The sequence below is a fragment of the Homalodisca vitripennis genome, chromosome 5 (genome assembly GCF_021130785.1).
Source record: "Homalodisca vitripennis isolate AUS2020 chromosome 5, UT_GWSS_2.1, whole genome shotgun sequence".
Lineage (NCBI taxonomy): Eukaryota > Metazoa > Arthropoda > Insecta > Hemiptera > Cicadellidae > Homalodisca > Homalodisca vitripennis.
In genome coordinates this window covers 8,162,175-8,173,926 of record NC_060211.1, presented here as the reverse complement: position 1 = coordinate 8,173,926, position 11,752 = coordinate 8,162,175, and the positions used below count along the sequence as shown (strand labels likewise).

The following is an 11,752-nucleotide window of genomic DNA, read 5'->3' as shown; positions in this document are numbered from 1 at the left end:
GATGGTCAATGTCTCAGCCCAGTCCGAGACAGTTGTCTGTTTCCAAGTCAAGGTAGGTTAGATTGTAAACTACTCAATTTACAGACAATGAGAATATTGACAGTGTTTTTACTCTAAAATATTCGAAGAAGGTTGTTCCTTTAAAACTTGAGAAAGTGGAGAAGAGGCAATCAAAGTGGTCAGGAAATCTATTTACAACTGTAATTTGGATGGAAATGGCACCAAATAATGTGCGAATGACCATTCTTGTCTATCTGTTCTGTCCTGACCTCTTTCTACACTACTTTTGCCTTTCTGTTATTTTCAAATCAAATAATTTACTTGTCACTTTAAATCACATAAGTTTAGAGCTTTGGTAATATTTGGAACATAGAGAAGATTAAAACATACTAAATTTTAAGTGTAATAATACAATAAGTTATAAAAAGTGTAAAATTTCAGTAGCAATAATTAACTCTTATACATGTGTACTTCTGATAAGTGTGATACTGGAATTATTATAGAAAAAAAAAGTTATCTGAATTCTTGAACTTTATTTAAGCAAGCTATAGTAAGTGTTTTGGCGAGGAATAAACAAATTTGTTGAAACTATCTTCTTGTTTTATCTCCTTAGATATAATATTATAAATTTAAATATAATATATCCCATATAATATACAGACAAATAGAAATAGACAGAACAAATAGACAAGAATGGTTATTCACACATTATTTGGTACCACCATTTCCATCCAAATTACAGCTGTAAATAGATTTCCTAACCACTTTGACAGCTTCTTCTCCATTTCAAGCTTTAAAGGAACGACCTTCTTCGAATATTTGAGAATAAAAACACTATTTTTAGTGTAGTCAGATGATGAATTGAGTATTGGTATCTATCCTCCTTGTTATCATTTAATGCTGGCAATATCACATATTAAAACAAATAAATTTATCATGTATCCGTTCCTTGAAAATAAGATACAAGGTATTTATCAAATCAAAATTACATATCAATTTTCTTTTTTTTTACATATTTGGAGGAGAGCTAGTTTGATTAAATGTGTATTTGTTGACTTATCTCTAATACCATGTATCTATAAAACTAAAGCTTTTCGGGTCTCTAGTCTCTAGTCTTAAAACAGAGGAAATTGTATTTAGTTTATGTAACTTAGATGATAAGACTGTGAAATTGTTAGGAATTACATTAGACTGTAAATTGGGCTGGCATCATCACACAAGTAACTTGTGTACTCGCTTATCTAGAGTAGTTTTCCTACTAAGTAAGCTAAAACAGTACACAAATGACAGTTTAGTCATAAATGCATACTATGTCTTTTTCCACTCGCACATATTGTATGGCCTAATCCTGTGGGGAAACGCCCATGGTGCAAAGGAGGTTTTTAAATGGCAAAAGCGAGCAATCAGATATGTTTCAGGTATTGGCTTTCTGGATAGCTGTAGATCACATTTTACAGAGCTAGGCATACTTACTGTTCCCTCAATGTATATTCTCCAATGTCTGATCTATGTTAAAGAACATTTGGATGAATATAACCTAAGAGGTAGTTGCCATGAGCATAACACTAGAAATAAGGGCCTAATTGATTGTAAATATGTTAGACTAAGTAAAACACAACACAGTTATGGTTACATTGGGGTCAAATTGTTTAATAAGTTACCATTAGCTGCTAAGAATGTTACTGTACATAATTTTAAAAACGTTTTACAAAATTGGTTAAAAATTAAAGCCTTTTATTGTGTTGAGGACTGGGAAACTGCTGACATGAGTAACCTTAAGTTTTAACAATTGTACATAGCCTACCATTCTAGTCTAATATTTTATATGTTTTATGTTGTAGGCCTTTATATTTATATTTTTAGCATAGAGTAAATTTTATGTTCTTATTTGACAATGTCTATTACAATGTTGTATGTTGTTTAATGACAATAAAGAATTGATTGATTGATTGATTGAATTTAAAAAGGCCATTAAAATTGATTTAAAATTTTGTATTTTTTGTTTACTTTTTTTATAGGTTACTGTAAAATTTACTTTAGTTTAATAATAAACATTATGAAGAAATATATTTTACTCAATAAATGTGAGACTTTTTTACTTCCTGAAGAGATGTTCATTTATTTCAGATACTTGTTAGTCAAGTATAGCTGACAAATACAACTAATTGTTTATTCTTCCGTAATTAGGTGTGAATTCTTTGTGTGATTTTGGGGGGTAATTTTTTATGATTTACTGGGTATTTTTGTGAACGTTCATAGACAGAGTTTAGTACATTTTTATTGTTTTATATTCTAAGAGCAAATTTTGTGTTCTTAACAAGTAGAAATTTGTTGACAAGAAAATTGGTGCTTAGTTTTTTATGAATTCATTCATTTGTGTTACAAATGTTTCAACATGGAGTTAACTGGAAAAATGAGATGTTATATAGAGAAGTGTTATAAATAAATGACAAGATCACTGCATGTGCGTGACACTGTGTGTAGGGAGGGGTGGTGCTGGAGGTGGTGATAGCCAAGTACTGGGCTAACCTAGGCCACATGAACCTCAACTACTCGGTGGAGTTACACGGTTGCCGACCTGACACTCCCGCAGTGACCATGCTGCACGCCGACGGCATCCATGAGATCGAGCTGTACAGTGGCCTGCAAAGTGAGGAGGTCTCTCCTTTCATACAGATCAAGAGCAGTGTCTCCGTCCTAAGGTAAGTAAAACTAAGGGGCAGAAAACAAAGTTATGGGGTATTTTTCTTCATTGATGAGCGTTTGTGAATTCTGTCACTCTAGAAATGCCCTAGAAAATATGTAAAGAAGTTTGTATTTATAGCCATGGCAATTTATTCCGTTCTTATTTTTTCTGCCATAGTTGATTTTGCTTTGTTTCCCTGATCAAACAATATATACATACACTGGTCTCAGAAAACTACTTCCATCAAAAGACAATGCAAATGGGTTGTATAACAGTTTTTAAATTTATAGTAAATGTTAGATAGCAAATTTTGTCTTTGATATTTACACTACAATACCGATCAAGCACTGCATACTTAATATTTGCTAAAATGTACAGTTAAAAGTATAATTTATTAAAAATTGTACTTTTTTATCTGGATATTGTCTCACTCTGTGCTCAACAGCAGTTGTAGGACAGGTTGATATAAGGTGATGTTACTATCAAGCTTACTATGCTTTCAAGACTATACATATAAAAAAAATTGAACAGATTGTTAAATTAATTAAACATATCCGGTTGTGCTGCCATAAAGATTGTTTACATTCACCAGTTGATTACATTTAACAGCCTTATTTTCTTTTAACTTTGTCCAAGTAAATATGAGCTTGTTACTAACTTGTAAAAGTATCTACTGTATTTTGATCAGTAGTTTTGACCATATTTTGACACTCACGTTGTTCATAAATAAAACTAACTTTTAAAAAACATTGATTTATCTGTAATAGGATATGGAAAATAATATTTTTAGTGTGGAAAAGTCAGGGAATTTCTTCAAGCCATTTTGCTAGGCACCCTGGTTACAACTCATTTACTAAATGATAATGGACTGTGGATTGAGCAATAGCTATTGGTGTATCAAACTTTTCAGTTACACGTTTCTACACATTTATGTTTCATTTTAAGTAATATCAAGATAAAACGTAATGAAGGACTAGTGTTAGTTACCAAATATTTCTTTGGAAAAGGAATGGGCAATAAAAACAAAATTAATGTCTGTTCATGGCCAATATTTATTATAAGAGAATTAAAAAAATATTGCATGAATTGCAGGCCAACAGAGGCCAAGGTCTTGGCTCTGGACAAACGCGATGTCATCCCTCCGAGCAGACAGATCTACCAGCTGTTGTTGACGTACACGTTTCATCTTAGCAAAAGTTTTGATGTGACACCAAACAGCTCTCTACTGAGTCACCTGCTCTACGAGTCTGAGTTTGAGTCCCAGCTCTGGATGTTGTTTGACTGCAACAAGCAGTTGTTGGCCTCTGGTGATGCCTATCCTAACAAGGTAGTGTGTTCTCATTTCATGTAGAGTAACTTCATGTGGTGATCTAACCTATTAGCGTAAGATTGTGACAGTCACCTGCTCTACGAGTCTGAGTTTGAGTCCCAGCTCTGGATGTTGTTTGACTGCAACAAGCAGTTGTTGGCCTCTGGTGACGCCTATCCTAACAAGGTAGTGTTCTCATTTCATGTAGAGTAACTTCATGTGGTGATCTAACCTATTAGCGTAAGATTGTGACAGTCACCTGCTCTACGAGTCTGAGTTTGAGTCCCAGCTCTGGATGTTGTTTGACTGCAACAAGCAGTTGTTGGCCTCTGGTGACGCCTATCCTAACAAGGTAGTGTTCTCATTTCATGTAGAGTAACTTCATGTGGTGATCTAACCTATTAGCGTAAGATTGTGACAAGTCACCTGCTCTACGAGTCTGAGTTTGAGTCCCAGCTCTGGATGTTGTTTGACTGCAACAAGCAGTTGTTGGCCTCTGGTGACGCCTATCCTAACAAGGTAGTGTTCTCATTTCATGTAGAGTAACTTCATGTGGTGATCTAACCTATTAGCGTAAGATTGTGACAGTCACCTGCTCTACGAGTCTGAGTTTGAGTCCCAGCTCTGGATGTTGTTTGACTGCAACAAGCAGTTGTTGGCCTCTGGTGACGCCTATCCTAACAAGGTAGTGTTCTCATTTCATGTAGAGTAACTTCATGTGGTGATCTAACCTATTAGCGTAAGATTGTGACAGTCACCTGCTCTACGAGTCTGAGTTTGAGTCCCAGCTCTGGATGTTGTTTGACTGCAACAAGCAGTTGTTGGCCTCTGGTGACGCCTATCCTAACAAGGTAGTGTTCTCATTTCATGTAGAGTAACTTCATGTGGTGATCTAACCTATTAGCGTAAGATTGTGACAAGTCACCTGCTCTACGAGTCTGAGTTTGAAACTATTTTGTCAATTAAATGCAAACTTCAGGAACTGGAATTGGTAGGAGATAATCACAACCATTCTACAAGAAATGGTAATAATGTAGCAATAAGCCCCCATACCTTGCAAGTTTTTAAAAAGAAACCAAAGTATTTTGGATCCAAATTTTATAACAGAGAGTCATGTTTACCAATTTCAAAGAATTTAAAATAATTACGCTTCCAAATATGTATGTATATTGCTGCTTGATCAATGTTAAGGTATCTTTAAATAGGAAAGATCACCTTCTTTACTTAGCATTAGTAAGATTACAAAAAACCAGAAATAGTCATATATACATGAAGATTAAATTATCCAATAAACTGCCAAAGAATGCATGGGATATGTCCTTTACTTTACAATTAAAAAAACACTTGATAGATAGATGGTTGAAGGATAATATTTTTTACTCCATTAAAAATTTTTGGCCTGTGATATAAGTACATGTTTTAATGTTTAAATTGGGTACTTTGGGATTATACCGACCACACCCAGACATGAATCGTTATTTGACATTTTGCTTCTACTGATTACTAGATTAGCATAGAACAATATTTCGTCAATATAAAACAGGAGTTGTCTTATCGCAAACCCCTCCCCATCCTCAGACAGAGGTCAAAGTCGAGCGGTCTAGTAGATAACGTGATTGCAGAGTCTCGCCGCCCGTTCAGCTGGTGCGTCGCTTTGTTGTACTTCCGTGTTTTACCCCTACATTTCTCTAAACACAAAAATTCAACAAAAACAAACATTACCAAACAAAAACTAAACTATTTATTACAAAAAACACACAAAACTTGTTTTTATTCTTGATCACACTCCGTCACCCAAAATGCGAGTGCCTCCGGCCATCAATCATCATTCGTTTGTCAACGAAAGAAAAACATCCCTCGAGATAGTACCTATCAGCAAAATATCAAGTTCTAGAGGGGCTGATCAGAAATATAAATTGAATTGTAATGGAAAGGCAATTATGTACCATGCAAAAAACTTAAATAACCATGTGATGCCGTGCGGCCTGCCGTAATCGGGATTCTCGAGAAAGATAAGATAACAGCAACAACAAAACTGATCAAAATACCTGGAAATGCTTGTTGATTGATGGAATGTTAGTTCTGTTACTCAACTACATCGTTTTATAACGTTCTAAGTTCATTGAAAAAAGTTTAAGCGTTGGGGCATATAACGGAATCTGACCCATTAACAATAGATAATCTTTGTAAGTTTGTAATTAAAGAGTTGTTTTTTCGTTCTATCATGTTTGTTTCTATAAATTGATATTTTTGTGTTCTTCATACTGGTGTGGTCGGTATAATCCCAAAGTACCTTAAATTGTAATTATGTGTTTGTTTTATTTTAATAATTACATGTTGTTTGTCATTGTAAATTGTATTAGTATTTTAATTTGAAATTACATTGTTGTCTTTTCTAAACGTGTTATATATAGAGCAAAGTTCATAATATATTTTAATTAGGCCATTGTTATTTTCTTATTGTTAATTTATGATTATTTTTTTCTTAAACAATATATAATTGTCATTGTTAGTAAAGATAAAAAAAATAATTATAAGCCTATGACTTAATCAATTACACTGTTTGTGTTAAAAGACAATAAAAATTCTTGATAAGACAATATTGCTATGTTAGTTATACTTAGGACGTTTTGCATTTGTTTCAGTATAATGTGAAGTTGGAGAAAGGAGATTACACTATACGACACCAAATCAGACACGAGAAGAAAGATCTGCTGGAGAAACTGACTGACTTGCCCATTCTCCTGTCACACAAACTCGCCACTCCCGATCACTGTAAGTTGTTTTCCTTGGAAATGGTCACAATTACAAATAAATAGCTGACAATTTAATTTAATTATTTTGTTTTAAATCCTTAAACAATGAAATTACAATATTAAACTGATAATAGTATTGTGAATGACTGTTTTGAAGGTAGATGCGTATGGGAGCCAGTCTCAGGCCCTGATTGGTGGCAAGAAGCTAACTTCCGCCATTTTGCCAACCGGAAAGTACACGCTACCGATCTACATTGCTCCTCTGCCTTCTGACAAGTAAGAACTCGCTTGTACTTTTCCAGTTTAGTGCTCCATTAACCACTTATCACAGTACTGTGTTAAACATTATTAAATATTTTTCAACGTTACCATGGGCTCAAATAATATAATTTATGTATTAAAATTTTTAAAAAAATATACACATAAATATGTAAAACATGGTAAATTAACAATAAAAATAGCATATTTGAGTTGTTAAGAGTTGCTGATTATTTCGCTGTGAACTATTTTTTTTCCAAATGTTACATTTTAAGGTAATCTACATTTTTTACTATTATTTATGTGAATAATTAAATATTCACAAAAAATACAATACAGAAAGTGGATCAACATGGTTTTTTTATACTGAAATATTTCTTGCTTTCCACGGATTACAATAAAACGTACATTGTAGTCTGTTTTTTTAGCTAAAACAGTAGCTCTGTCAACCATTCACAATAAAATTTAATTTTTGGTGAGAGATTTACTAAACCCTTGAGTAGTTTTTGCAGTTAACTTGGATTTGTACAAGACGATTAGGTTCAGCAATATTGAGTGGCTGGTAGGTTAAAGTTGAGTCTTGTTAGTTACTCAGAGTATGTGCAACATCAGCAATATTGAGTGGCTGGTAGGTTAAAGTTGAGTCTTGTTAGTTACTCAGAGTATGTGCAACATCAGCAATATTGAGTGGCTGGTAGGTTAAAGTTGAGTCTTGTTAGTTACTCAGAGTATGTGCAGCAGTATGCTCAGAGCGTATGTTATTTATTGTAAATATTGTAATGCATTAAAGATTTTAAATATTAGGGCATAACGACTGATCATCATATGAAACGGAATATACATATACAAATCTTAACGGCTAGATAAAAGATCTTAATTTATAAACAAACACTCCAATAATTAAGAAATTTTATTTTTGTGAGGCCTTTCGTGTCCAATGACCCACATAACATATATATATATATATAATTTAAATAAAGAGTCCATCACATAAAAAAATTTTGCTCCACCGGGAATTGAACCCGGATCACTCACTTACCGGGAGAGCATGCTACTATTACACCACAGAGCCCGTACTTTGTACGATTAAATTATTTTGTAATTTATCATTTCTGTCACATATGCAGTCCCTGGGCTAAAAATGGGTACACTGGGCATCTGCCCAGAGTGCCAAATTTTAAGAGGTGCAAAGTCGGGGTTAACTCTTTGAGTGCCACGCGAAGTGGCGGAGGTCGTGCAGCCAGTGCCAGTCATTTGTGACAGGCCATTCCCCTCAGTGCCAAGCACTATTTTTATGTTACTGCAGTATTTTACTAAAAAATTAACACCTTCTTTAAATATTAACACAATGGAACACTTTTTGCTTTATTATTTAGGGCAAGATACGGGCTACAAATTGGTATATATACATTTTGACCATAAATAAAAAAATATATATTTATATATGTAAGCAAAAATAAAAAAAACAAAAAAAACATTTTTTTTTGTTTAAGATACAAAAAGTATTTATTTATTTTTGTTTTATGAGTTTTATGTGCCAATTTTATGTTCACCATGTTACATGTACCAAGTTTCATAAAAATACATTTATATATAACTGAGTTTTGAATTTTTTTTATATATTGCTGCAAAATGCTGAAAACCTGCCCCAACATGCACGCTTACTCTTGTTCATGTAAAATATATTTTACTAGTTTTAAGAAATTAAATCAAGGTAGATTCAAAGTCAAAGTCTTTATTGCACATTACATTTGAACATTATTACAATTTGTAATACAAACAGGTGCATTGTCATAATTTAATAAACAATGTTAAATTTAAAAGTAAAACAGTGGAATTTCCTAAAAGTAAGACAGAAGTATTCAACATACACACTTATTATGCTTGTGCATGTGCTGGGATGTTTAAATAAATTTATTTATTTAAAATATAATTGTCTTGTCATTTAATATCTCATCTGTACTATAATAGGCTTTTTTCAATAATATTTTTTTAATACATTTATGAAATTGAGCTTCTTCAAGATGTTTTAATGGTGTTGGCAAACTATTGTACACACGAATACCCATATATAAAGGACTTTTCTCTAATAAGGTAGTTTTATGAATTGGAAACAACAAAAGATCCTTATGTCTGGTGTTATAGGTATGCTGGTTTGTGTATGAACTATAAATATTTGGATGTTTGTGGACCAGATTTAAAATGTCCAATATGTATAAACATGGCAGTGTAAGTATTTTTGCTTTTTTAAATATAGGACGGCAGCTTTCTCTGAAGTTTGCTCCCATCATTGCTCTTACCACTGCTTTTTGTGCCATGAAAACTTTTTTTAAATCAGGAGATGATCCCCATATTACTATACCATACTTAAGAATTGACTGAATATATGCAAAGTATACAATTTTACATGTGTTTATAGATACGGATTCTACTAAAATCTTCATTGCAAATCGGAACGAACTCAATTTGTTTACAAGGTGGTTTACATGGCATTTCCAATTTACGTTTTTGTCAATTTTGATACCTAAAAATTTGTGAGAGTCCACTAGATTTAATCCAGAATTTTCTAAGAAGCTATTACCATTGTTACTAGGTCTGAAATTTATTATATTGGTTTTAGTTTGATTTAACAGAAGTCCAGTAGAATTAAACCAATTTTCTAACAACTGAAGAGTTCTTGTTATAGATTCCTCCATATTGAAAAAGTTTTTTTCTGTAATAAGAACATTTGTATCATCTGCAAATAAAATAAATTGTTTGTTTGGTATGTCGATTGGTAAATTATTAATATATATAAGAAAAAGGGTAGGCCCTAAAATAGAGCCTTGAGGGACACCATACAGAATATTTTCCCAATCTGATGTGACTCTATGCGAATTCTCATTGATAATGGTTCTTTGTTTCCTGTTATTTAGATATGATTGCAGATAATCCAAAGCTAGACCCCTAATTCCAATTTGATATAATTTTGAGAGGAGCAATTTATGATTTACGCAATCAAAGGCTTTTGATAAGTCACAAAATATACCTGCGGTATACTTTGACTGATCCAAGGAAGTTGAAACACTATTTACAAACGAAACCATAGCTAACTCTGTATTTCTGTTCTTTCTGAAACCATACTGCTCATCACATATTAATTTGTTTCTTTCTAAAAATTTTGTTAATCTAGAATGTACTGCCTTTTCAAAGACTTTTGAAATGTTGCTCAATAAAGAGATAGGTCGATAGTTTGAGATGTCCTTAGGGGAGTCTTTCTTTTTATATACAGGTATGATTTCAGACAACTTTAGTTTATCTGGGAAATGTCCTAAGAGGAATGACTGGTTTATTATCCTGGTCAATATTGGGCTTATTATTTTGGACGAAAGTTTCAGTAAAGATATGGGTATGCCATCCCAGCCACATGCCTTACTATTGTTTAAACTAAGAATTATCTTTTCTACCTCAGTAACTGATACAGAATGAAGAAAATCTAATTCTGGTAGTTTGTTTACTGATCTAGCATCAATGTTATGTGTTTGTACTGTTTTTGGTATATGTAGCGTATCAACAACGTTAGCAAAATGGGCATTAAACTGTTCAGCAAGTGCATGGGGGTTTCTTATCTCATCGCCATTAATGCTTAAAATGATTTTGTCATCCCTGCTACATTGTACTCCTAGCTCTTTTTTCACAATGGCCCAAGTGGCTTTTGACTTTTTTTTTGCATTGATTATAAACTTTTCATTTGCTATAATTTTTGCTTTGTTTACTAATTTTTTAAAACATTTTTTGTAGTTCTTAACATAGTTTTGGAATTTTGGATCTTTGTTTGTTTTGGCTATGACATGTAACTCTCTTTTTCTCTTAGCAGACGTTTTTATACCTTCCGTAATCCATTTTATTTTTTTCATATTATTTACTTTAACAGTCTTTAAAGGAAAAGCCTCATTCATACAAGATATAAATTTATAGAGAAAACACTTATAATTTGCCTCTACACAATCCAGGAAATGGAATTCATTCATTTCACGGTCTAAGTTTATTAAGAAACAAAATGAATTGTCTCCATTATATATTCTGATATTTTTTGTTGGTTTTTTATAATTTTGAGAATTGTTTGAGTATGGTAAGGAAACGATAAGTACATTATGGTCTGAGAGGCCAGGATCTGTGTTGAGAACACTGCTACTGCCCCATTTTAAACTGGTTAATATGTTATCTATACAACTCATTGTTGTATCAGTTATTCGAGTTGGTTCTCTATTATTTATCTTATATCCAAATTGTTTTGCTAAATCCTGAAATGATTCTGAAAATTTATCATTTTGTAACAAATTAATATTAAAGTCTGAAGCAATAGCTACAAATTTTGTTTTTGAGTCCTTTTCAAGTATTTGCATTAAAAGTTTTAATTTATGTATAAAGAGGTTAGTCATTGAGTAGCCTGGTGTTCTGTATATTGCCACAATTAAACAATTCAGAGATTTGATTTCTGTAAATGATCCTTCAAAGATGAACTCTTCATTTAGGATTGAGAGATCCGGTCTAGGAGTACCCTGTAAATGGTTTTTAATTAGAATGCAAGACCCTCCCCTAGATCTATTTCTAAAAAATCCGTCAGTTAATTTAAAACCATTTAATTTATTTAAAAAAGTTTGATTAGAATTTTTTATGTTGTGTTCATTAAGGCAAATTATTTGTACATCATATTTACAGTTTGTTATTAACAACTCTAGTTCATCAATTTTGCTCTTAACA

General features: G+C 32.6%; 1 protein-coding gene across 1 annotated transcript in view; it reads left to right on the top strand.

Annotated features, from left to right (window-relative positions):
• The first annotated feature begins 1 nt into the window (after position 1).
• Positions 2–11,752, top strand: part of LOC124363347 (tripeptidyl-peptidase 2-like) — a 28,183-nt gene continuing 16,432 nt past the window's right edge. The window contains 8 exon segments of the mRNA XM_046818595.1: positions 2–52; positions 2,485–2,702; positions 3,779–4,013; positions 4,401–4,537; positions 4,584–4,703; positions 4,750–4,846; positions 6,641–6,770; positions 6,886–7,027. Coding sequence (XP_046674551.1) covers positions 2–52; positions 2,485–2,702; positions 3,779–4,013; positions 4,401–4,537; positions 4,584–4,703; positions 4,750–4,846; positions 6,641–6,770; positions 6,886–7,027 — 1,130 coding nt within the window.